General features: G+C 37.6%; 2 protein-coding genes across 2 annotated transcripts; one reads left to right on the top strand and one right to left on the bottom strand.

The window, feature by feature from the left end:
- Positions 1–946: 946 nt before the first annotated feature.
- LOC115427950 (solute carrier family 22 member 6-B) lies at positions 947–16,510 on the top strand. Its single transcript, XM_030146702.1, has 10 exons — positions 947–1,868; positions 4,246–4,349; positions 6,156–6,310; positions 7,380–7,548; positions 7,688–7,802; positions 10,485–10,591; positions 10,701–10,912; positions 13,356–13,464; positions 13,551–13,763; positions 15,242–16,510. The coding sequence occupies exons 1-10, from the start codon at positions 1,527–1,529 to the stop codon at positions 15,351–15,353; spliced, it is 1,638 nt and encodes a 545-aa protein (XP_030002562.1). The 5' UTR covers positions 947–1,526; the 3' UTR covers positions 15,354–16,510.
- Positions 16,344–27,636, bottom strand: LOC115427951 (digestive cysteine proteinase 1). The gene is made up of 11 exons (XM_030146703.1): positions 27,461–27,636; positions 26,500–26,559; positions 26,319–26,411; positions 25,847–26,019; positions 24,440–24,686; positions 22,287–22,482; positions 22,004–22,191; positions 20,127–20,218; positions 18,182–18,343; positions 16,964–17,153; positions 16,344–16,875 (listed from the first exon to the last, which is right to left on the bottom strand). The coding sequence occupies exons 1-11, from the start codon at positions 27,504–27,506 to the stop codon at positions 16,688–16,690; spliced, it is 1,635 nt and encodes a 544-aa protein (XP_030002563.1). The 5' UTR covers positions 27,507–27,636; the 3' UTR covers positions 16,344–16,687.

Below are 27,636 nucleotides of genomic sequence, written 5' to 3'. Positions count from 1 at the left end.
TCTTATAGTGAATAATTTTTTGGGCTGTTCTATTTTTTCTTATAGTGGATAATTTTTTGGGCTAGTGGATAATTTTTTTTGGGCTGTTCTCTTTTTTTCTTATTGTGGATAATTTTTTGGGCTGTTGTCTCTTTTTTTTTTTTTTTTTTCTTATACTGGATAATTTTTTGGCCTGTTCTCTTTTTTTTCTTATAGTGGCTAATTTTGGGGCTATTATCTTTTTTTCTTGTAGTGGCAAATTTTTTGGGCTGTTCTCTTTTTTTTCTTATAGAGGCTAATTTTGGGGCTGTTCTCTTTTTTTCCTTATAGTGGCTAATTTTTTGGGCTGTTCTCTTTTTTTCTTATAGTGGCTAATTTTTTGGGCTGTTCTCTTTTTTTTCGTATATAGATAATTTTTTGGGCTGTTCTCTTTTTTTCTTATAGTGGATAATTTTTTGTACTGTTCTCTTTTTTTTCTTACAGTGAATACTTTTTTGGGCAGTTCTCTTTTTTTCTTATAGTGGATACTTTTTCGGGCTGTTCTCTTTTTTTTCCTTATAGTGGATCATTTTTTGGCCTGTTCTCTTTTTTTTTCCTTACAGTGGATAATTTTTTGGGCTATTCTAGTTTTTTTCTTATAGTGGCTAATTTTTTGGGCTGTTGCACCTCTGGGCCACCGTAAAATTTTACTGAATGTCTGTTTTGGTCATTTTCTTTCTTTTTTTTTTTCTTGGCTTGTGAGCTCATAAACAGACATGACAGTATGTGAACAGCAGATGGCAGCAGAGTCCCTTGGTGAGCAGTGCAATATTTATGGTTGTGTTTACGTTCTATACATAATATGCGCTGCAAAAAAAAAAAAAAAAAAAAAAAAAAAGGAGCAGTGAATTAAACCGTGTGGTGGTGACTGACACGTGCTTCTAATGCTTCTGTGATAAAACCAGTATAAGGAGCTTTTAAAAGAGAGGAAACGTCGGCGCGTTAGTGGGTTGATCCATATGAACTGGAGCATCTTCCGTGAGATTTTGTAATGATGCCTCGGCCCTACCCTTAAGTAACCAACCCAGCTGCCGTTAATAGGTGATCACTCCAAGATTTCGCAAAGGTAAGACGTGTAAAGAGGCTGTGGACATGCACCGGATGTTTTTTATTCCACTTTTTTTGGAACACTCGATACCACTTGTTTGGAGGATAGATATGCGTTAAGTTTCCCATGCACCCACATTGAGCTTCTTTGGTTTCTTCAGCTTATTAATGCTGGGACTTCATCATGCAAAGTGATTTTTGAGGCTTTTTAGTAGAGCATTGACCTGTGTGGAGATGCCATCGCTCAGTAGGAGATAAGTGGTTTTCAGATCATTTTAGGACTGCAGATTATTAACAGTGCGCACTTGAACTGAGCACAGGAGCGCATGGGGATAGATGCACTTGTTTACCTCCAGAACAATACAACACTCAGGCTTCACAGCTCCCACTCTTATCTATTGTCTGCTGTGTTATCTCCATGTTCTCTGTCTGATCCATAAACACATCCAAGAGTTTCCAAGATGAATTTCGACCAGATCCTCTCTGCCATCGGTGGATTCGGCAAATATCAGAAAATCCTCTACATATGGATTTGTTTACCCCAGATCCTGCTCGCCTTCCACATGATGGTGAGCATCTTCACCGGAGCCACTCCACCGCATCTCTGCAGGGAGAACCTGCAGAGCCCAGCAGCCGGGAACAGGTCTTCTGTCCCCGGTGGACCCCATCTGAACTTCAGCCTCTCCGACTCCTCGTGTTTCCTGATGGATGATGGGATGCAGGACAACCGGACTGAGCGCGTGCCATGTGGCCACGGATGGGTCTACAGCCACGAGACCTTCCACAGCACCACGGTCACGGAGGTATAGAAGGGATAGGAACATTAACCCATAAAGACCCAGTGCTGTTTTTGTGGCAGCTCTTAAGTATTTTTTTCTCTATATTTAACATTTTTCAGTGATTTATCCCCATTCATTAGAATACTATCTGCTGTATTTTGTGTTTTTTCAGTAAAAATCTGGTATTTTCCTATATTTAATTTACTGATCATGTAGATGTTGATAAAAGCTCAGATTAAAATTGAGGGTTGTAATATTAGAAACAGAGAAAACTGAAGAATAGGTGACTTTTATCATTAACTGAACATAAAACAAGTGTCTCCATCCACTGTCATTGGGTTTTTTTGGTGAATCAATGTTGTAGAAGATGACAGTGTTTCCATGTTCACTACGGAGCCTCTGAATGTCCAAATGGGTCATATCTGATGACCATGAAAAGATGACAAACTGCATTTTACACCAATTATTTACATGTATTAATGGATTCAGAAGTTATTAAACATTTTAGATCAGTAGATGGTTTTGGTCGTCAGTGGCTGTTTGGGTCTTCATGGGTTCATGTTGATGTGTTGAAATGAGGTCAGTGGAAATGTGCTCAACAGGAGTATATAACCAGGAATAATCATCATTATCATCATGCACATAAGTTAAAGTTGACAACAATATCTTCACTGACAGAACATGCCAAACAATAGAGCATCATAATTCCACATTAAAAACAACAAATCAAAAAATACAACACTTAAGTCCATTTTCAGCTTCAGCATATACATGCGTAACATGAAATAAGCAACAAAACATTGAAATATCTCATACGTGTTTTAATTGACTGTATAAACATCATAAATTCTAAAGCCAGAAGAAAAATGTGTATCATGATAAAGATAATGTTCATAATTTAAAATGAGATCATGATAGTTATCATTATTGCTTCATGGCCTAAGTGTACTGTTTAATATTGAGCTGTGATTGTAATTTTATGAAAAGATTCCACAGCGAATCAACAAATAAACTATGCATAAAATGATCATATACTCATTGACTTTAATGTAAAGAAAAATAAGTTTTAAAACAGTAAAAATGTTTGTGTAGCTCTATAAAAATGTCTAATATATTGCGGAGCTGCTTTACTGGGTCATGTTTACACGTCTCTTATGTAGGACTCAGCTGCTTCAAAATCCAGAGGTACTTTCAAAGCCAGGATTAGGTTGACATGTTGTTGTTTGTGGGTTAAATACAGTGACCAGTGGCTGTAAAACCCACTGAAGGCACTTATGAGTCATCAGTAGTCATCCTTCCATACTTGAGTGCATACCAGTGTACAACAGCATCGGTATGCTGCCAGCTGGATATATGCAGACAGCTGTAGGAAGGCACTCTGGAGCTCATCACCTCTATGTCAAGGCTGAATCTATGTTACAGACAGACTGGCAGTACCAGGGGGTCATATCACAGTGGCCAGCTACATGTTACAGCTTCTTTTCAGGACCGCCTTATCCACCAGGTTCACCTTGTGACAGGTTCTTGTCACTTGCTGTGACACCAACTCAGTCAGTGAACTGCTTTGTACCAGTTGAACTCATACACTATACTGACCATGAAATGTACATTTACACTTACACACCTGTAGCAGATGATTATTATAGCCACTACATGACCTGAAAGGGTCTGAATTTGTGTTTATGTATTGATTACTCATCAGTGATTGTGTGTTTTTAATGTCCTTTAGCATATAAAAGAAAAGAGCATATTAAGTCTCTGTATATAGTAGTTATGTCACTACCTCATAGAAGGGCATGTGTGACACAGCAATCCTCTTCAGAATTATATTTATTATTATTCACTTCAGAAGTACAATTCACAGTAACTCCTGTGAGTTATGAAAACTTTATGGAATGGACATAATGATAATAAAAGAAAATACAGGTCTTAAATTGAAGCAAGATACAAGGTGATCCGCAGCCTAACTTATACTCTTTAGCTTTAGTCAAGCTTCAAAAACACGGAATCCTACATTTCCCATAATGCAGACTGGTTCTGTCTTTCATTATACATGTTCACTATTCTTAACTGTCAAACTCCAAAGTACAGATTTTGTCAGAATTAAAATAAAAACTACCCAAATTGAAAAGATGCATCTGTTTGGACAGGTCATCCTTGATGTGTACATGTGATCCATAGAAATGGAGGAATGTCCCTTTAAGGCCATACACCTGTGGGATTTAAGGAGGAACCACTGGTTTTATTTGTATTATATTTTCGTTGTGCATCAATATTAACCCAGAGATACATGTCTAGCCTTTGGTCTCCTAGTCCCTTTGGTCTCTTTGGTCCAGTACCAGTTTTTAATGCAGGTACTGAATATGCTCTGGATTAAAAATGTGTTCCCATGATGTTTCAGTGGGACCTGGTCTGTGACAGAGCAGGACTGAACAGCCTTGGGTCGTCCATCTACATGTTTGGTCTTTTAGTGGGATCTGTGGTGTTTGGAGCCATGGCTGACAGGTACGCAACGCAACGCAACACCAGACACTGCTATATCCTCAGCCTTAAACACTCTGATAATATGAATTTACACTAAATTTTCCAACAGTTGATGTTTATTATAAATCATATTCCATGTATGCATAAATTATGGGAAATAATGATTTTCAGTATTGTAGCTATCATTTATATATTTTTTGCACTGTAACTGAATACCATGCAAGAAAATGTTAAAAGGAGATATAAAGCTACAGCTGACAATAAGGAATATCATGTCTTTTTGAGGTTATATTATTGATATCAAATAGTGGTATAATCAATAGAGGTTAAATGTTTGTGGAAACCTTACAAAAACCTTATATGTAATTTTTCTTTATCCATCATTAAAAAATGACAACATCCTATATATAACAAACAGGATTAGAAATACCTCAAACTGATTTGTTTTCAGTTGTAGGTAAATGTATGTGAGATCTTTGGCTCTAATTGGTTTAACAAGTATTTTATGATTGAGGTATTATATTTTGTCTCTTAAATCATAATGTAATCAACTAATTCAGCTGACCTATGAACACCAAATTATAATTCTATATTATGTTTAGAGTTGCCATCATCGAGTATAGACATTCTGATGACTCGGGGAGAACCTGTTAGAGGATACTCATGTACTTGAAGAACTTACATCCTCATTGCGTTACATGCAGTGGCTGCTGTTTGTCAGGTATTTAAGAAAGTACAACTTTAACAACCATCTCTCATTTTGTGTTTTGAAAAAAAAAAAGCATAAAAAGCTGACATAAAAAAACATATCGTCACTGTGAGGTGGAAACCTCTTATGTCCAAAACAGGTATTTTTCAGGATATTGGAAAAACGATGTATATTCTAAATAAATTAATGGAGTTAAGAGATGTAGTTACAAGCTATTTTCAACATTTTTTTATTGGTTAAATATTTCTAAAACTGTTAGGCCAACGTGAAGACTGATCAATAGAATCATTTTATGACAAAAAAAGAAAACAACATAAATGGACTTAGAAGGTGTCCACCCAACAGCAACGATATTATAATTGAAACTTCATTATTTAACCCACGGAAGCAGATGTGAACAGTGAGTGACCGTAACATTGGACAGCAGTGATTTGCTGCAACAGGAGCAAAAAACTGTATAAAGCATTTTGTAGATGTCACCTGATAGGATCGACTTCTGGATATTATAAACAAAACACACTGATTCATTAATCTTCTGTTGGTCAGTCTTTATTCAAATAGCACTGGGAGACACGCAGCAAAGTTCTCATCGAATCTTTGTTGTCTTTATCCCTTTATACCTGATGACTTGGGTCTCCAAAATCCCTTGGCCTCCTTCCAGTCCATCATCTGGAACTGGATTTCATGCCTAATGATTTTACCCACATTCCTTTGGTTGACATACATATGGAAAGTTTAGTTCTGGCTACTTTTTCACCTCCACTTATCATCTCACACACCAACTAACCACCTTACATCACCATTACTGGCCATCTTAGATTGAAAGTGTAAATGTGAAATACTTTTTAGGCCATAAGATAGTAGCTACTTTTGTTGCCTTAGATCTACTGATAATACCTCCAGGCAAGTCACAGAAATCTATTATGAAAAAATGGGTCAAAATAGCAGTAAATGTCCGCATAGGTGCACATATTTAGACATATCATAACATTATTTTTGTTTTGTCAGGATGCGTCATTTTTTCCACATTAAATATAGCCTGGACTCCTTATGCATAAGAGAAAGTTTGCATTTACTGAGTAGAATACACAAATGTCTACTCTTTTTGTCTGTTTAAGGTACGGCCGACGATTCATCTTGCTGCTGTCCATCGCTCTTCAGACTGTGTTCGGAGTCGCTGTGGCCTTTGCGCCCAACTTCCCCGTCTATGTGATCCTTCGCTTTGTGGTTGGCACAACAATATCAGGAGTCATTATAAATGCTTTTGTACTTGGTATGAACACAGCAGACACATTCACACACAAACATGAAGTTGGGAAATGAAATAATAATTTAAAAAAAGATAAATATGGATGATACATTTCTTACAGTACCATGTAAGTGCAAGGATAATTTTAGCTTCTCAAAGCTTAATAGACATATTTATATCTACCATGCTTCAGAGAAGGTTTTGTCTGTATCTAATAATGGATGTTTTGCAAATACATGTTCTTCACTAGGGCTGTGTGTTGTATACAAGGCAAGATATGGTTTTGTGAAATCTCTGTAGCTGAAGGTAGATGAATACACTGTCTATGTTTACTTGCATAAAATATTATGTTTTGTGAGCTCACAACAAAAACACTAAGTTACTAATCTGTTTACATGGCTACTGAAAAGAAATATTCCACTAATACTCCTTGTGCAATTACATCCACTTAAATCTCATTAAATCTTAAAGACAGGACTTGAGGTTTCTCTTTCCAACCCAGAATGTGGAGTTTTCCACTACCGTAGCATTACATACTGTTGGCTACCTAGTTTTTGTACAATGCAAGGAGCCAACAATGAAATGGAAAGAAAAACCTGCCATGAAAACCTCAAATGAGATGCATATGTGGAACACACTGCATGCATGTCCAACAACTGCTCCTTAAACCTCAATAGTATGTGCACCTATAAACCCCATATACTTTAGCTGGAAAACAATTCAGAAAAAGGCTTGATTCATAATATGCCTTTTACATAATGAAATGTGAAAAGTGTATTCAGAATAAGTGTGGATGTAAACATAACTCTCCTCTTCTGCACCTGCATGGAAATTTTACTAAAAATATACAGTATTGATTAATGCACACTTATTTGTCACATAGATGTCAGACTTGCATATTACTGTAAAATGTCTCATGCTGTTATTATTCTGTCATTTTGCCAAATCCCAGACCACATACCATTCCTAAACTCTCCTCTGCCTTGAACCTTGACACCAACACTTCAGTTTAACCCTTAGTTTCCCATGATCCTCTCCTCTCCTCTCCTCTCCTCTCCTCTCCTCTCCTCTCCTCTCCTCTCCTCTCCTCTAGGTACTGAATGGACGTGCACTAAGAGACGCATGCTGGCTGGCATCATCACTGACTATGCCTTTGGCCTTGGCTACATGCTGCTAGCGGGCATAGCTTATCTAATACGAGACTGGAGACAGTTGCAACTGGCGATATCAGCCCCGGGCTTCCTGCTCATTTTTTATATATGGTGGGATTCAAGAGGGCTGAACATTACATCCATTGTGCATTCATACTTCTCTGAGACATAAGTATGTGAATGCGCTCTTTGTGAACCTCATTTCCTCCTTTGCTCTTCTTCCTCCCTTCCTTCCTCTATCTCGTGCCAGGGTTGTTCCTCAGTCCGCCAGGTGGTTGTTGGCCAATGACAGGAGAGAAGAAGCCATTGCACTTCTTCGCAAGGCTGCTCTTGTAAATGGACGGGTGTTACCACCCGCTGTACAGGTGTGTCTGTCCGCCTATAATTTGACTGAATTTGATTGGTTGGTATTTTAAGGATGAGGTTAGAATTAAGCAGTGTATTTGACATGTCAACAAACACCTTGAAAAGTCCAAAAGCCAACAAGCCATAAGCCTATTTAGAATAGAATAGAACAGAATGCCCTTTATTCTCATTATACGGAATGTACAACGGGACTGGAGAGCTTCTCCTTTTTCAGTGCAAACAGTGCAAATAGGTGTCTATATATAAAATATGAGGTGCAAAAATATATACAAGATAAAGTCCAACAAGACAGTGCAGTTAGCTTTATATATAATGTGAAGATAAAAGGATAGAATTGAGAATCTAAAAAAAATTAAGAATGTATTGCACAGAATGATTAAATATATACATAATAATTATAGTGCACATGGTTATTAATATTTACAGATAGATATATATTACATGTGTGAATGAGGTAGTTATGTATGAGATAGCAGCAGCAGTGGCGGTGATAGATATATTGCACATTATACATTATATTGGTGGCTATGGTCGTTACATGTGAGAAAGGGGTGATGGCTCTCAGAAAGAAACTGTTTTTCATTCTGTTTGTCCTCACCTTGATGCACCTGTAGCACCTGCCAGAGGGCAACAGGTCAACTAGACCTTGTGAATATGAATTCTTGTAAAACTAGTAACGACTTTTAGAACTCATCATAGTGCTACAGAGACCCCTGAAAGTCATGGTGTGGACGTCTTTGGAGGTAACTTTTACATTTCTTCTGAGTACTTTAGGTTACACCATAGTAAAATTTTGTTTGTTTCTTAGCAACACATTTTGTTTTCGTTTGCAGTACCTTTGTGTGCATCATAACTAGTTTTTTCTTAAATGCAGAACAGTTGCCTTTCCACAGTAATATAGATGGGAACTCACTGTACAAGTATTTTGATACAGCCCAAAAATAGCTAAGTTCAATCACACATGTCTACTGTCATTGCTTCAAAATCTGTTCACTTCTCACAGTTACTAAAAGTTATAGCCAAAAAATGTAATTAAATGACATTAGATCACAACAACCTTGACCATGACCTTTGGCCACCAAAATAAGTTCGTCCTTACATCCAAATGAACGTTTGTGCAAAATATTAGCCCCTTGTCCACCAACATTCCCAGGAACTTTTATTACGACGAATTTATTTACCTGGGTACAATAATTCCTGGGAATCTGTGTGGTTTGCATTTTGACTGCACCTCAAAGTTCCAGAAAGTTTATTCAAATCAGGCTCAGTCATTTGGAGTCCTGCTGAATTTTTTTGAGTGTGTTCAGCAAATATGTTCAACTAGGTCCAGGCTCTTTTGAGTGTTTGCTGAATATACTCTTTAGTGTATTCAGATGGACAGACAGATGATTACAATGCACTTGTAGGACTGAGCCGAATACACTCAGATGCACAAAAGAGTGTATTCAACAAATGGACCTTGTTGTCTGTCTGCTTCTAGTAGCTTCTCTTCTTTGCTCCATTTTCCAAAAGATCAAAATACAAAGTGAAGCTTGTAGAAATGGAAGTGTTGTCCACCAAGCAGCATTCTTCAACACATAGCTCAAGAATTCCAACCCTCTACAAGGAACTTTTTTCAGGGGAAATTTGAGGTCGAGGGAAAGGTTTTTACTCAGGTAATATTACTGAGAATGCACTGAAGAGTGTCGTGAAAAATTTACGGCTGCAGGTGGGAGACATCTTTGGTCCCTTTGACGTTCTTCCTCACTGTACTCTGGCATGTTGAATTTATGTCTCTGTACTCCCATCTATGTAGTGGAGCTTCGTCAAGTAAATGCACACAGAGTCAAGTCGAAGTCGGAGATCGAACAGAACTGGAGCCGCATAAAGTGTTTACTCATGCATAAAATAAACAGAGTTGACATCCGCAGAAGCAACTGACTTTTTCGCCCTGGGAGACCATTTTTATATTGTCAGAAGTAGGTTGGGTTTAGCTACAAATCATACCCATTTTTTTTTATCATATTTTGAACATTAATCTAGTCACGTCGGAAACCCCCCTTTTTTAGCTTGTCTCCGATAGGGTATGGTTTTTTAGTGTTGGTCAGAATTGGTCAGTAAATATACATATAGTACTAGTTCCCAGTATTATTTTATCATATATTAATATTAAAGTTTTTCCCAGAAAATGTAAATTATTTCCCAGAATGTCCAAAATTTCCACTCACGTGTATTTCTCTTGTACACCACGTTCGCCTCAATTTCACGTGTTCTTTGGATGGCTTCATGTGTTCGTTCTTTTGTGGGTCTCCCAGGAAAAAAAGTCAGCTACTCTGGTACAATCCACATGTTACACTAAGAATAACTTCTGGCATACAAATGAATACAGGTTAAATACTTTTGAATACAAATTGAATACTTTTGATTAAAATACTGATTTTTTGACACCACAGGAGTCCCAAGTGAAATCTGAATTCCTGTGGTGGAAAAGGGTCAAATGACATTGTTTTCAACTGTGACATTTTGCACTTAAAACATACTGTGACTAAACAACAGGCAGAAACACTTTTATGTAGAGATACTCAATGGATGCACCGAAAAATCCTCCCTGTGACCTCTAGGGTCTCTGTAAGTTTAGGTATTTGTCAGTTAAATTATTACATAGAAAATCAAACCTTATTTTTGTATTTATATGTATTCAGGTGGAAAAGTGTGAAATTTTAGGTGATGGGAAGCAGAGTCACTCAGCAGTGGATCTTGTACGGACCCCTCAGATGAGGAAGAGGGCCTTCATCTTGTTCTATATTTGGTAAATCATAACTTCATGTGTTGATGCACAGTAACTTAGTGTCATTTCAGTTGAAGTAGCAAATCCCATCTTGTATACTTCATGTACTGTATCCTATTTACTGTCCCAGGTTTGTCAACGTGCTAGTGTACTATGGCCTCTCACTGGGTGTGTCCAGGTTAGGGACAAACCTCTACCTCAGCCAGTTTGTGTTCGGGTTAGTGGAGATTCCGGCTCGTTCTCTGGTTCTGCTTGTCCTCCCATGTAGCCGTCGACTCTCACAAAGTGGGTTCCTGGCTGTTGGAGGTCTGGCCTGTCTCTTCATGCTTGTCGTCCCTGCAGGTAACAAGGCCATTGTGTGTTTATAATCATGTGTGTTATAATTGACCTGATGTGAAGTTAAGTCGTTGTAATCTATTACTCTTGATTGGACGCCTTGACTGAATGCATTCCATCTTCCCCCTCTATAACACTTCAGAATAATATTTCACAGATTTTTAAAAAAATTGAACTAACTTTTAGTGTCAAATGTTTAGATAAATTTTAGAATTAATTGCTGGTGTTGTCTTTTGGGTTGCCCTCCACAATCTTTCATCAACTTTTTTCTAGAATATCAGCCTATTCCTCCTGCAGAACTCTTAAATGTTCTGTTGGAGTAAGGTCAGGGCTTCATAGTGGTCACTCCAAAACATTTACTTTGTTCATCTTTCAGCCATGTTGTTACTATTTTAATAAGCTAAGTGTTATTGTACTGCCAAAAGATCCTCTTGCATCCAAGCTTTCACTTTATGGCTTATGTCTTCAGACAAAGTTTCAAAATATCTGCATAATTCTCCATCTTCATGATGCCATCAGTTTTATACACCAGGCCTGTGGAGCCAAACAACTCCATAACATGATACTCCAGCTCTATTCTTCATGGTTGGGATGATGATCTCACCCTTCGTAATTCATACATATTTCTATTTTTGCCTAATCTGACCAAAGAAGATTCATCCAAAAGGCAGTACTTGCTTATAAATTTCAGTCTTTTTTTTTTTTTTTTTTTTTTTTACAGCTGGACAAAGAAAAAGTTAACATACAAAATGCATCAAGAAAAAACTATACATAAGTTGACTGTGTTAATAGGGTTTTGATAGTGATAGAGTCAGTAAAACTGCACAGATAGATCTACACTGATCTAGATTTTCCCAAGTTTGGTCCTGATGAGACATCATATTATACTGCTGGGTTGTGAGAGAAAAAGTTTCACAGACAGCGTCTTTCAGCTGTCTCTTATTCTCTTATTACTTCTTTACTTACTACACAAGAAAGAAAAAGAAAGAAAAACATATCAACAACATAACATATACAGGGTGGGGAAGCAAAATTTACAATGAACATTTAGTTGTTTTTTCTCAGCAGGCACTATGTCAATTGTTTTGAAACCAAACATATATTGATGTCATAATCATACCTAACACTATTATCCATACCTTTTCAGAAACTTTTGCCCATATGAGTAATCAGGAAAGCAAACGTCAATGAGTGTGCGATTTGCTGAATGCACTCGTCACACCAAAGGAGATTTTAAAAATAGTTGGAGTGTCCATAGAGACTGTTTATAATGTAAAGAAGAGAATGACTATGAGCAAAACTATTACGAGAAAGTCTGGAAGATACTATTAAAGAAGAATGGGAGAAGTTGTCACCCCAATATTTGAGGAACGAACACTTGCGCAAGTTTCAGGAAGCGTGTGAAGACAGTTATTGAGAAAGAAGGAGGACACATAGAATAAAAACATTTTCTATTATGTCAATTTTCTTGTGGCAAATAAATTCTCATGACTTTCAATAAACTAACTGGTCATACACTGTTTTTCAATCCCTGCCTCAAAATATTGTAAATTTTGCTTCCCCACCCTGTACTTCCACATTCTGTATGCAAATATGCACGTAAGTTTTGGCAAACCTCAAACAGCAACAATTTAGAATAGTCAATATGCAGAATTCGATTAAACAGATTTCTGCTTCCGCTCTTACACTCTTACATGTATCTCACTTAGAGACACTGTGGGGGCTTGTCAAACGCAGAATTCTTCAGGTTTCTTCAGGTTCTTCTTCCAGAGATGTTTTTTCTGGGTGGTTCGTTTCTTCCTCTCATGTTTTTCCCTCTCTGACCCATTACTGGGCACAAAAATGCACCGTCAGCCAGATGTCAGATAGAGAGTGACACGAGAAAACTGAAAAAGCTGTTCTTTTCTTCTTACCCCCTTCGCATGCTCCACCAAACTGTTGTCGTTTGCTCACAGGAACAGCGAGAGACATGGGGTCGTCTCAAAGAAGAAGGATTTATTTAGCACACACAGGGTAAACAGGCATACTGACAGTGTGTCAGCATCCAAATACAAGTTGTATCTAGTGACCAGTGTTTTTATGGTTTCCTCAGAGTTGTTACACGTATATGTTTACGTAAATTGTAGATAAGTCCATGGCTCAGCTGGCGCCACTGTATCCTTGGAAGGCCTTGGCACGCTAAGATTATTTCTCACAGCTTGTATCAACTTTATACAGAGTAAACGTGTGTTCTAAGTTCACATATAGTATAGTATGGCTAAATAATGACATAATAAAAGTAAAAGTTAAAATAAATAAAAGTATAGATCCACAAAATTAATGCTCCATCATTATCCTGAGAAGAACTGAAAAAAGGGGGGAAACTTTGTGATGAAATACTCAGGTTTATGTTAGCATCCAGCCTCAACTGTATATGTGTTTTGTGATAATTCCCTTTTTTTATGTCTAGATCATCCCAGCGTACTGACTGGTCTTGCCATGGCAGGAAAGTTTGGTATAACGGCTTCCTTTGCTGTGATCTATGTGTACACAGCTGAGATATTCCCTACTGTACTACGGTAAGATGTGTTTTTTGTATCACATGTCCGCTCATCTTTTTTGTCACTCTAGGAGCAAGTCTAATTTCTTCCTTGTGTTCCTGCAGGCAAACAGGCATAGGTGTATCCTGTATGTTTGCAAGGATGGGAGGGGTTTTAGCACCCATTATCAACATGCTTCATAACCACAGCCCTATTACGCCCCTCATCATCTTCGGCACCTCCCCATTGCTTGGTGCTGTCCTCGCCCTGGCACTACCCGAAACTGCTGACAGACCTCTTCCTGACACAGTGGAGGATGTGGAAAACTGGGACATGAGGTATTACAGAACAAAGTGATCTCAGCTTATATCAGAGTGGAGTTTCTGTTGTTTATGAAAGTTCGATTAGGAACTAAAACTTGGTCAAAAAAGCGAAACTATTTCTTCTATCTAACCGTGAATACACTGTATATTACTACCACATCAACACCATAATATCTGCATAAAAATGGCCAAAACCTCTCGTCACCAAAACATTGCCATCTTGGTTTGTGGAACCATTCATGCCCATATTTAGATACAAGGGTGGATGTGGGGAAGAGCAAGAGCCATAACCAAAGTTACTTAAGAACAAGAAGCTTCACTGGACTGTGATTTCCTGTTTCAGTGTCACATGGTTTTGCCACTTTCCTGTCCTTTTAGGAGAAGCAGATTCTCTCTCATTCATTCCATAAGAGAAGTGGAAGTGGTTTTCTTTTGCTCCAAACTGGACCCATTCTTCACAAACCAGATGTCTTCTAATTTTTGACATTAAAATTCCATCTCTTAAACACACAGATCAAGAGAAAATTCAATTTATTTGATGTCCATCTGTGTCTCACAACATAAAGCTCATCTGGAGGAGGTAAAAACAAGCAGAAAAATAATTAAATAATTATGATATATATGTATTATATCATAATATATTATTATGATATAATAATGTTAGTTACCAGTACGGAACATGATATTAGTGTGTTGTTATTTTATTTATAGCTCCTTAATCTACTTTCATCTATCCACATGAAGTTTTCAACCTGTCTGACCACAATTAAGTCAGAAGTAAACAGATTAATGTCTCTGACAACCTACACTGAACCATCTTTGTATGTAGACCAAGCTAATGTTAACTTACTGAAAACATCACAGCCTCAAACACTGTTATGCTAAATGCCATCAAGTAATTTCAGCTGCTTGAGTAAAAAAACAAAGGTATGTTAGGTATGAAAACCTTGATGCCAGCTTTGCAAGTATAAACATGTATTAATGCTAGGTGACAGAATAAGCTGGCTGGCTGGCACACTACATAACCAGACAAGAACTGCCAGCATAATCTAACGTAACTAACTTACATGAATAGACTGCATATTGTAATTAAATACAGAAATGTCACAACAAAATCCTTTGACAGTGTAACTTAACCACAACAACAGTAGGGTTCTCAAGAAAAAAAAAAGTTTTATTCAATAAGCAGAAGGACTATCATTTGTCCTTATGTGGTTATATACTGTAACACTCTACTGCCATCACAGTAGACTAAATAAAGGTTTACTTCTATCATATTTTCAGTGATTCAACATAAAATCCTTATAAATAAACACTGCTATGGAATGTTTTTCCAAATATCACCTAAATAATCTTAAAATCAAGGCTTTAAGTTTCTTGCTTCTTTGGTTTAATTTCATACCGCATGCTTTCAGTGTATATTCTGGGTAACTTTCGCTGCTGTACCCCTCCTGACCTTGTTTTTCCAATGTAAAACTCTCTTTTTTTTGCAGGTCACCTCCTGTCAAGGAAAAAGCTGAAATGTCTGAGGATGTTGGCCACTCAGGAAACCGCACAGAAGAGCAGGAGTTTGCACCTCACAGGACAGATCTGACAGTATATTAATACACACGTTCCATTATTCACACTTTACAAAGCCATGGGTTGTACAGCAGAAACAGCACTAGAAACATATCATCCTCTATGCAGTAACATGTTACAGATCTCATCATGATCTCTATGCAAAAAGATTAAACTAATGCATTTACACACATCTGCACAAAGCAGGCATTCACTTCTGCTGCCAAGGCGAGTCAATAGCTTTACTGTATGTTCTGCCAAATGCAGGTAAAAACCTCTTCAAGTCAGGAATAGTCATCTTTAACGATCTTGAGTTAAACCCACAGTCTCAAAACATTCATTTGTGCTAAATTGAAGAATCAGGTTAAACCAGAATGTAGACTGCGGATCAGCTATTTTTTCGGACTGTATATTTTTCAAGACTGAAGGATTTCTTACTTGTGTGCATTTAACTAAAGTGCATAATAGTATTTTTGTATAAAAATGTACCATGTTGATTATTTGTGGAAGATTATTGTATGTTAATGCTGTATTCAATAAGAAACTGCCTTGTTTTCTATTTTAGGTTTTCATAATCAGCCTTTTTAAGGATTGCATGTCATAGGTACCTTCAGTAAGCCTCATGTAGCGTTTAGTTTGAACGTATTTTAGTAAACTTGTTTTGTATGGGAAACATGGGATGCAATTGTATCGGTATATAGATATTTCTTAGCATTTGCAGCCTGTTTTTATTTAGATTTTATTCATATCTATAAATGTCCAGTATACTTTTTACAATGTCCAAGGGCTTTATGTATACTTGAATAAGTGATACATTAAGAGCAAAACTAAAAGCATGAATCAGACCTATAGGTCATTTGATGTCCTAGTTTGGGGGGGTACTTTAAAAATTGATAGTTCGACTGAAAAAAAACAGTTTGAGGCCAGTATGTTTATGTGTAAAGAGTAAAAGTTGCATGTACTCAGAGAGCATGCACTACTGCTGTCCGAAGCATGAGGTTAAAATAGGTCAACTTGAAATGAAGCCAGCAAATGTAAAACATTACAGCCTTTATTGCATTGATTCCAGCCCAGTGCATTTGAATGCATCACATGATAAAAGTACAAGAACAAATGAAAATGTGAAGACCAATGTACTTTAGACAACTTATGTGAAGGCACTGTGCCTGTGTGCGACCAGCAATAAAACTTGTTAAAATCCATGTCTGAAAGTTTGTGTGCATCATTATCACCTCAAACACAACAAACTCACCAGCAAAATTAACACGAAGTGTTTTCAGGCAGCTAAAAGTGATAAGAAAATCAGACATTCATGCGCAGGCACTCACACAGTGGCATTAACAGAACTTGACACCATTAAAATACAGATGTTTGTACATCTATGCTAGAGTTACAAATGTAGCATCAGTGGTGACACCGCAGTTGTTATCTTTCATTGACATGAGGATGTAGCCGTCGTTTCCCCAGTAGGTGGACCAGGAGTTCTTTATCAACCAATACGGCTCCCCTTTAAGGCTGCCATACCCCACTGCAAGCACAGCATGATCTAAAGCATCAGTGGTGTTACCTGGGGAAAAAAAATGACAACCAGTCTGTGTTAAAGAAAGGGTGGCAGTTGCTCTAGTAAACATGGTTGCACACGTCTGTAAACGTACCACAGGCAGGTTCATAGTAGACACCGTGACTGTAGAAAACAAATGATGGATGTGACGCGTCAATACTGACAGCCACTGGTCCATTTTTAAACAGCGCCACCTTCAGAGCCTCTGCATCTCCTGAAGTGACGTTGGTGTAGCTCTTGATGCGAGCAGTGAGCTGACTCTCATTCATATGGCAAAATCCATTCTGTTCAGGGAAGGATACACAATGGGAGATAAAGTTGACCAGGTTATGTTTCTTTTGCTGTATGATAAAAGGAAAACATGTAGGGCAAGGTAACACATATATACGATTTCCTGTGTAAAAATCATTTTCCAGCTTCTATAAAATTAAGGCTTTGCTTTTAAGACCCACACAAGTATACCAAAAAAAAATTAAAAAACACACTCCGAAAAAGTAAAATAAAATCAAAAACCAAATGGAACTCAGACTAAAGGGACTTTAATACGGTCCTTGTTTGATCTAGACTTTTGTGCTTCGTTGTTTGACTCAAAATTTGGAGATGTGAAACCTCCCCCAGACCACAGTGCAGACCAAACGGCCCATTTTCATTATATCCAGAGGAGAGGTGGTGTGGGTGCAAACTGAAGTGAACATGAACCATGGTTCCTTTGGATGATTGAGGCCCTTTGACCAAATGGAGGACAGTAAATATGAATATTATTACAATAACAACAACAAAAAAAGTTAAATACGAAAATTAACACCAATGCCCACATGTAGATGATGGTGTCAGGATGTATTGGTGAACAAAACTGCAGCATGAAAACAAAACTAAGTGAACCAAGTGTATACTATAAAACATTTCAAAATACAACTCGTGTTTATTTCTTGTATAAAAAAGGGGGAAAACACCACCTTAGAAGAGATTCAGTTCTTGAAGCCAAGTACTTTTCAAATCAGAGGATGTGACAATTTTACATTTTCAGAGGCAAAACATACTGGTAGGAAACTACGTTTTTACAGTTAGGAAAGTTTATATCATGTTTCAGAGGAAGTTCAGAGAGAATTGTAGTCTGAAGAAAATTACCACTGAGCATTGCTTTTTCTTTTTACAGAACTAGAAAAACAGTGCAGAGGGTCTAAACTGTATTATTCTTTGAAATCATCTCTTAAATACAAAGAAAGAAGTGATATTTGGTCATGTGCTTTAATGGAGCGCTAACTTCACAAGTTATTACGCTTCAACAACATGAGACGATGCATGTTCTCACCATTCCCATGTAGGATCCATATGTTTCTGTTGTGCCGATACCTCCGTGTTTCATGACCCACTCATATGCTCTCCACTCCTCACCTCCATCGCAGCCGTTATTCCCAAATCCCCAAGAGCAGTCCACCAGCATCTGCTGAGACAGAACCTGCAGGAGGCCCGTCTGAAATAACAGTGAGACACGATTGTTAATCCATGTGAGTGTAACACAACACCATGCTTTTACCAGCTTTGTGTGTCAAAGAGTTTCCAAAATAAACAACAGATCATGCAGATAACAAAAACAACTAAAAAAACAGATGGCAAGAGAGCTAGATAGTTTGAAGATTAAAAGAGTGAAGGTTATAATGTATATTTTAAGCCTGGATGTAAGATGTAAATTCACAGGCCCCCAGGGGACCAGCTCTGATTAGGAGTCTGTCTGTGGGGACAGAGATGCAGCATTTCATAGGTCTCCTCCTACTGCTACTTCATTACCTTCTAATAAAAATGCACAAAGAGGAACTGCTGAGTCTTCAACAATACATATATACCCATCCAAATCAAGCACATAACAAACAGCATCCTCACCCACATAAAGTTTCACACCCCTTTTTCACTGTATTAACAACACTGTCGTCTGTGACATCCTTTGTTAAGCTTTTATTTAGCCGACCAACAAAAATGTGACAAAATGAAGAGAATGTGTGAGAGGCAGGAAGAAGCTGGTCGCTTCAGTAGGGTGCCAAAGCAATCCTATAATACGCCAGCTCAATGTTTGGATCAAGTTGCTTGGCAACACTGGAAAAGGAATTCCTTTGAGCTTTGGATGGAGCCGGGCCAAAGCTGACATTCACTTGGCGTTATTTATTTGTAAGAACTGTCAAGTCCATCTAATGTGTGTCCAAGTTACACAGTGAATAGACTTAAGGACCTGCTACGACTCACTTCATTCACAGTGATTTTCTTCAGCTTAACGGAAGCAAAGACTTACACCTTATGAGAGTACATTCTAATCTGACACGCTTTTGTCAAACTCAGTGTTTTCTCATATTTACGGCACAACCTTTGGTGAAAAGTCATTTTGCTGTTTTTATGGATTATGATAAACAAATGACATCATGTACTTGCTCGGTTGTCAACAGTGTCACTGAGCTCTAAATCATATAAGAGACACAATAATTTTTGGTCATCTGTCAAGCATTTGCAGGAAAAATAATTATTAATAAAAATCATTTCCATTCTCCCCCGTCATTTTTGAATTAAAGAACATGTGTGCTCCTTGGGGGTGGGGCTACAGTAATTCAGTTCAGCAATACAGTAGCTGCTCCAGAGGGAAAAAAATCCAGTATTTGTAAACAGACCCAGATCTGGAAATGGGGGGAAAAAAAGTGGTTCAGGCCAACCCACGCAACCCTATCACGTCAATGAGTAAAGGGGGCATTTGTACTTATGTGACGACGGCTGCAATGACGTGCAATTGGAGGGCGCATGCATGAAACTGGGGGGAAGCTTGTGAGGGAGCACTGAAAGAGAGAGTCAATTGTACGACTGTTGTGTTAAATCGTCAACAGTCTCACAGAAATTTAGAGTACCTCTAACTATGGTTACTATGGATTATCAAAATGTCCTTTTTTTTTTTTTTTGGTCATATTCCATCTCCTTAAATTGTACCTCTTTTATGCCATTTACACATTACCACTAAGTATCCAACACTTTTTTTTTCATTTTATTTGCATCCAATTGTTGCTGTGTCATTTGTTCTGGCTCTGTGTCTATTTTCTATAATATTTAGAAAGACGCAATACTAAATTAATATTAAATATTAATGGAATGGTAATTAAAAATCTGAACAGATGAGGCACCTTGCTGAACATCTAGGGCTTCAAAGCAAATAAGAAAACAGCAGTGCCAGTTGAACACAGTGGAATTGTGCCATTCAGTGGAAATGAAGCCATTCAAGTCACCTTTAGGAAGAGAGCGCCCTCTATTGTTCCAGTGGTGGCAAAGCTCCAGCAGGACCCACAGATGGCCTGGTCCTTCACTGGAGTCACAGCACCTGTAGGAAGAGTCAATGCTTTAACCAAAATGTTCAGGTTGATTTGGGGTTGGAAGACATGCTAAACACTAAAACATATTTTGGAACTCTGATTGAGCAGCATGAAATCTGATTTGTGTGACTCCAGTGCTGGTACAATGTGAAGAAATTTGCAACTAGAATTGTTTCAAGATACTGAAATGTTTATGTTAATTAAAAAACAAAAAAAAAAAAACAAAAAAAAAAAGTGGTAATGATGTATTGTTATAGATGAAAATGGTTCTTCATGTCACTCCCTGTTCCAAATTTAATTTAAGCATTTATTGTACATCATGATAACAGGGTGTTTATAATAAAATCATGTGCAAACCTTAATCAATTTTTGCTTGATGGCTGCCTTGGTCCCCCTGTTTTTGTCTGTTTGTGTGCACTATGTGCTGTTGCTTGTCTTTATTTTTGTATGTCCCGGGTCAGTTATGGTATTATGTTATCTGTAAGTTGTTTTTGTTTGTTTGTTTTTTTACCTGCCAATAGGACTTGAGATGGAAATTAGCCGTATGGTTATAATTTCTCATATTTACGTGTAAATGTTCATTAATACGAACTGTCCCATTTTAAAAATAAATAAATCATTCATTCATGAAATTAGTGTATAAAAAGATAAACACCTGTATTAAAAGCAGCCCATTTGTCTTTCAGTGAGAGTCTGTCAAACCACATGCATTTTTTACCAGGAACAGTCGACAAATGTTAACTGAAATCTTCCAAACCTAAAATATAAACATGAGCAGGTTGGCTGAACAAGGCTGCATTTAATTACTGTTATTGTAAGGTGATTCTAGTATTTTTGGAGAGCACTTCAAGGCATCAGTTCAGTGTTTTTATGCATTTTTTCCACATTGCCTGTCTTCATATTCCCTCCTGTTCTTGGTGTGTACAGTACAATGTAGAGGTCTAACGCCACCATTAGATTTTTTGAGCAAGTGACCAGTCAATGTACAATGACCAGTTATAACACTGAAATAGCATTACAAATCTGCTTAAATATAATGCAGAAAAAAATCAGTATATTATAGAAGCTATATGGGATCATATGGACAGAGAAAATTATAAAAGACAGTGTAAAGAAAAACTCTGGGTTACATAAAGCTTGGTTTAATATACTCCCAAATTGTTTAAGAAATTTTCCAGAAAGTCAACTTGAGGGTTTAAGCTGTACTAAATCCCCCAAAAGTGAGGAAACATTAAATACTGTGTTTTACGTGTAGAAGCCACTTAGTTCTGATTCATTTACTGTTTATCTACTGAGCATTTTTCCTGAATTACCTTGTTATGTCTTAATAAAAGAGAACTACAAATTAAAAATTCATGGTCATTACAACCCTACAAAACCAATAACCTGTAAAGGACCTATACACAATATTGTACATTTATGAGCATTTATTCCATGGACATTGGGATTAGATTACAGTGTTGTATTATATTTGTATTATTTGTGTTTGCCATGGCAGGGGAAATCTGTATACTTATTATTAGTTCCTCATTAAAGTGAGCTTTATGAAGGCAAGGTAAAGTGAAAATATTCTAAGTGCATTGTATAATCAACTGAAAAACCATTTTAGGTGGGATTGTTTTGGTGGTAAAGCAATACAAATACCCACTTCTACAGTTCTGTCTGTCCCCGAGCAGCTCCGGTCTCACATCATTCACCCACCCTCAGCCTCTTTATGACTTTGTGACACTTATAGTGAGTGGAAAGTTCTCAGAAAGATGCTCATGAAAATTTCAAAGCCTGTATATACGCACCATAAAGCCTCCAGTCTAATGACTCTGGTACTTGAACTCCATCATATGAGGGAAAGGGGAGCCCTCGGTTTGGAGTCTTGCCTCGTTTCCTTCCCCTCATAACGGTCAGCTCTGGTGCTGTGAGATCGGACAGCGAGTTCAGAGAAAGAGAAAAGGACAGCCCTGCTCTGTTTTTGGAGTGGACGTACCTTAAAGAGAGATCATCAAAAAGAGGTCCTTAAACACACCGGATCTTAGTTACAGTTAAAAGCCACTGGTCAAACGTTACGACTGTTCTTCTCACCGGAGATTATGAAGAAACGCTTGTTCCCTCTCCTCATGCTCCTTTTCGTCACCGTACCGACGCTGATGTTTCTCCTTGAAATGGTTAAAGATTTGCTGTGAATGTCCTACTGCTGTGGTGTGGATGAGCTCTTTCATTGGGTTGGCCAGTATGTGATGCTCCACTCCTGGACCAGGAAATCCACCACAAGTCATTCCTAATATTAAAAAGAAATCAACCTGTTAAATTCTTTTAAAAAGGTCTCGATACATAAAACTATAGAGGAGCTGACTGATCATAAATAGTAACACAAGAATGAATTCAATGACATCCACATATTAAGAATATAAGTAGCATATTAAGGATATAAATTACATGATTTCTGAATTGTTTTTTTTATAAATACATAAAGTCATCTAAATGAATTTAATTATGTGGCATTTTATTGGGGAATAAAAACAGGGACAATTATAAGTATGGTTTTTTTTGTTTTTTGTTTTTACTGTGGACCCAATGCATCCCATTAGTTTGTTTTAATATATTCATTGCGAATATGTTGACAATAGTGCTTCATTCCATTTAAAATGAACATTGTTTTTTTGATAAATAATATACACTGAAACCTTTGCAACTGCTTTTTTTCCCCTTAGATCATGGACAGTTTTGTTTGTCTTAAATTTGCATTATCAACAATGTTGCAAATTACATTGTTGAGAAAGTACAGATTTATACTGTAACTCCATCATATAATTTGAGAAAAATACAAATTTGTGAAAGTTGCTTTTATAAATATACTTTGTGGGTTCAACAGATAATTATCCAACGTTTACATTAGGGCGTCTCAAAAATCACTTTTCTCTTCAGATTGCTATTCAGACCCCCCCCCCCCCCCCCCCCCCCACACACACACACACACACACACACACACACACACACACACACACAGCAAAGTTGAAGGGCCCATCAACAAACATCAAAAAATGCTGTTTTTAAATGCATTACCATGCTTAATGGATACTAAAGTGCCTAAAGTAAAGACATCCATACTGCGTCACATGTGGTACCTGACTGAGTCTCCTGTGGTACCAAGTCTCTTTGATACAGAAGTACCAATAGAAACCAAAGCAGCCATGGCAAGACAACTGCAGTACAGAGAAATGAGGGTTATTGTCTCAGGCGACACGGTGGTGCAGTGGTTAGCGCTCATGCCTCATAGATAGAAAGTCCTGGGTTCAATTCCAACACCAGTTGACGGGGGTGCGACCTTTCTGGGTGGAGTTTGCATGTTCTCCCTGTGTCTGCATGGGTTCTCTCTGGGTACTCTGGCTTCCTCCCACCATACTGTTCTGAACTTGTTTCTATTTCAAGTTTTTAGCCTATAATTGAGTTATTTTATCTTAAAATCACCTTATTTTCACTTATAAATCACCTAATACAATAACCTATGAAGCTGTTATTACAGGGATGCTGTAAAATACCAGAAAAAGCAATTTGTGGACACTTAAGACCTCATTATATGTGATTTTCTGGGTTAAAATGAGCTTTTTTGGTGTTTTTTGACAGGCCCTTCATACTTGGTGGTGGTGGTGGTGGTGGTGGGGCGGTCAAACGTTGACGGATTTTACTGAAATTTTTTTGGGAGGGCTATTATCATGTTGGAGATTAACTGGTTTAAATAACACTGTGATCTGAAGAGAAAAGTGATTTTTGAGACGCCATAGTTTACATACTATAATTTTAGATTTTTTGGGGGGCTGTGGGATGCGAGTTAGAGCCAGTTCAACAAAACACCCTTGTATTGATGGGTCTTGAAAATAAAAACAGATTAAATTTATTTTTATGGACAATTCTTTGTGACCCACCTCTGCCTTTGTTAATGTTCTTCACCAGTAAGTTCACATTTAACCCAAGTATCATCGCTGCTTGGACCGCATTCTGTTTTTTGTCTGTTTGTTGATGTCATACATAAAGAGCATACAGCTACAAAATAATAGTGTTTTAAATCATGTTTTATCTTGTGCTACTGTGGATAGAAAAAAATAGAACTGAACTGAGAATGACTTGAAATGGTGAACTGTTCATAACACTGAAAACAATACATAAATGTATTGATAAATATTGTTTGCTTTTTTTTCCAAAATGTAGGTCCTCCATATGTAATGATAAATACAGACCTTCAGGCAGCAAGAAGACTTTGGGGTCCACATGAGAGCTGAACTCCTTGTAGTCCACCAAGTATTTGTCATAGTGGGAGCCCAACAATGTGTTATATCCCATCATCTCGTAGTGTAAAGGTGTAGCATCTGCACCACTCTCTGAACGGGTCACCCACAGTGTGTATGTGTTCTTCTTGTAGCCTTTCATGGTGACATTTTGCCACACTTCACATGGGAAGCCTGCATACTGTTCCACCCTCAGGAACTGGAGGAGAGAGAGAGCATATTGGATTTAGAAAAAAGCTCGACAAATGACAAAAACCTTTTATAAGAAGGTGTGTTTATAAAAGCTATAAAATACAGTTGAGCTCTGTGGCTCTGAGCCAAAACCTTTGACATTTTTTTATGGTTGAATTCCGTGTACTTGCACTGTGGTGGCTGGCACTTAAAACCACTTGGATATAGCTTTACAGCCCAATAAGATACCAGAGGTCCTCACTAAACTCTTTGGTTTTGCCGTGACTCACAGTTCACTTGTATCTGTCTACAGAGTGACTATCAACTGTACTCAAAAACTGCCGCAATTTTTAAGGGGTACTAATTCTGGACATGGCATTTTAAGCATATACAATATTCCTCATTGTCTCTACAAAACCCTTAATCTGCATTGGCAGCTGATTATTCATGAGTCCTGTGAACAAAAAATGAACAGATATCTGCAATGTGCCTTAGTGTGGCGGCTGTGGGATGACACTGGTGATCCTCATATTTTATTTACCAAGTGAACTGTAGTTTCACAACCAACTCTAGAGCTCAATACACTGAAGCAAAGACAGACAATGCAGACATAATAGTTGAAATAAATGTCCATTTAAGTTTGATAATTGTGTCCAATTTATTATTAAATTGTTGTAATTTATCAGATGCAAAATTAAAAACATGACAGTGGCAACACAGCCTCTCATATTTCCCAAGTCTCATATTTTGTTGGTCTACCTTAAGTACTGATGCATTCACCATGGTATGATGAAAGCATCACTTCATCTGCCTCTCTTGTCACCCTGATGGATCCTAACTATGAAACAGAGTCAATCTGGACTCATCAGACCACATGACCTTTATCCAGTCAAACAAATTTCAATCTTTATGCTCTTTATCAAACTGATGGTTTTTTGAACTATTTGCTTAGTTAAATTCGCATGGGGACTTCTTTTCAGACAGGCTGAGCATATTGACTACCTTGCTTTCCAAGTATTTGGCATTGAAAATCCATATCAACAAATAATTATAGTCTGTTTAATCAAGTTGTGTCTCCATTTGAAGTACACATTGCTGCTGATAAAACACCCTGGAACAGAGGAGCCGTTTCTCTGTTCTTTAAAATAACTGAGGACAGAGACATAGGAGATAAATGTTGAGACACACCTGGAAGCCCTGCACATCAGGCACTGCTGCCTGCGGTTTGACTGGGTCATCCTTTGTACCATTGACCTGGAAACACTTCTTCACATTCAGCTCTGTTTCAGTCGTCTCAGGGCTAATTTTATAGGAGGTGCCCCACTGCTCCTCAGTCGCCAACTGGTACGTCGACACTTGGCCTGTTAGAAATGGAGATAAGCGTTCCTTAGTTAAAAATGATTTAAAATACAATATTTGCTGTCACATGACAACGAAATATGAGTCTACTGAATAAAGTTCCCCACCAGTGCTTACTCGTTGTGTTTCATTTCTGTTTTTTGTGTTTGTACTGGTTGACTGGACATTATGTCTGATCATGGTCTGGTCACATTGGTCTGACACAAGAGGCTCTCAGTTTCACAACATTAAACCAACCATGTAGAAAACTACAGTCAGGTTTAAAGGAGGAAGAACAGCCACAGGTCGGTGCATTACTCACCACCGTAATAGTCTATTCGGCTGGACTTTGCTGCAAGGTCAAACCAGGCCTCAAACGGCTCCTTAATCTCTGCATAGGGCAGAGAGATCACCCCTGAAATGGAAATATGAAAGTACTGTAACAAGGCTAACGTCCAAGATCAACTATCAGGTAATTCTTCAGGGTTGCACCGCTTACTTACCTTTGACATGGTAGCTTGTTCCAAAGTTTGGAAGTGAATGGACAGCTCTTCCCTCTGTACCTTTACACAAAAATAAAATTAGAGCAGTTAGTGAGTGTTAAAAGCACTTAAACACATAACAGAGAAATGTGTAAAATGTGTCCTTATGATAGAAAGTAAAAACAAACTCCAAAACAAACAAAAAACAGCAACTTTAAATTGTTAAATACTTGCATCCCCTTCTGTACTCTATACAAGAAATTATAAAATAAACTATTTTGAATCAGTTTGTCTGATGTGGATTGTTGTCAAAACCTCATTGACAACAAAATATGCAAATATTCTTAATTTAAGTTAGACTGTGCTCCTTGAGCAGTTCAGAATAAAATCAGATCCTTTAATTCAGTAAAACTACTAATACTTCATTGAGCAAAATGGTATGAGTTATAGTTTTGTATTCACAACCTTAATTAAAAGTTTTTGCACTTTAAGTATGGAAAGTGATGTAGTGTGGTGTGGCGCAAAGGTCTCAGTCTGTGTTTTACAAGTCTATTTTTTTTTTTCTTTAATTCATTTTACTGCAGTAGATGTTTGAAGCTGACCTCATTTTAACTACTTCATATAATTCTGGGTAGATCCATCTACAGCAATGTATTTTACTGTATGACCTCATATGTTTGCTGTGTTGCTCCCCAGTGAGAACCCTGTATCTCTAAGGTAAACTTTTCGTGAGCTCAGAAAAAGCATTTATGAATGTATTATGCTTAAGAGGAAGGACACATCATAGACACACAGAAGTAGCCTCGCTGTCACAGCAATAATTTGACAGAACATACCCTATGTTTACCAGAGCTGCAGGATATATAGTGCGTATCAATCATCAGGTTAGCGTTATTTAGCAAACAAAGCTACCTGCTAGCTGCCTGTATTAACAACTAGCTAATAGGAAACATGATGTAGCTCATTTAAAGCAGTCTCTTACCTATGACGGTCCACAAAAGAGCTGCTGCAATGCACCAACACCACATTGTGTCTACTGTAAGCTCAACAAACAACAAACGACATTACCGGTGTGCTCACAAAACAGCAAAATACATACCGTTACTCAACTTAATAATATTGCAAAACAGGAGTTTATAAAGCATACCACAAACACAA

The sequence above is a fragment of the Sphaeramia orbicularis genome, chromosome 11, assembly GCF_902148855.1.
Source record: "Sphaeramia orbicularis chromosome 11, fSphaOr1.1, whole genome shotgun sequence".
Lineage (NCBI taxonomy): Eukaryota > Metazoa > Chordata > Actinopteri > Kurtiformes > Apogonidae > Sphaeramia > Sphaeramia orbicularis.
Note: the sequence above shows the minus strand (reverse complement) of the source record. Positions and strands in the feature narration are given on the sequence as shown.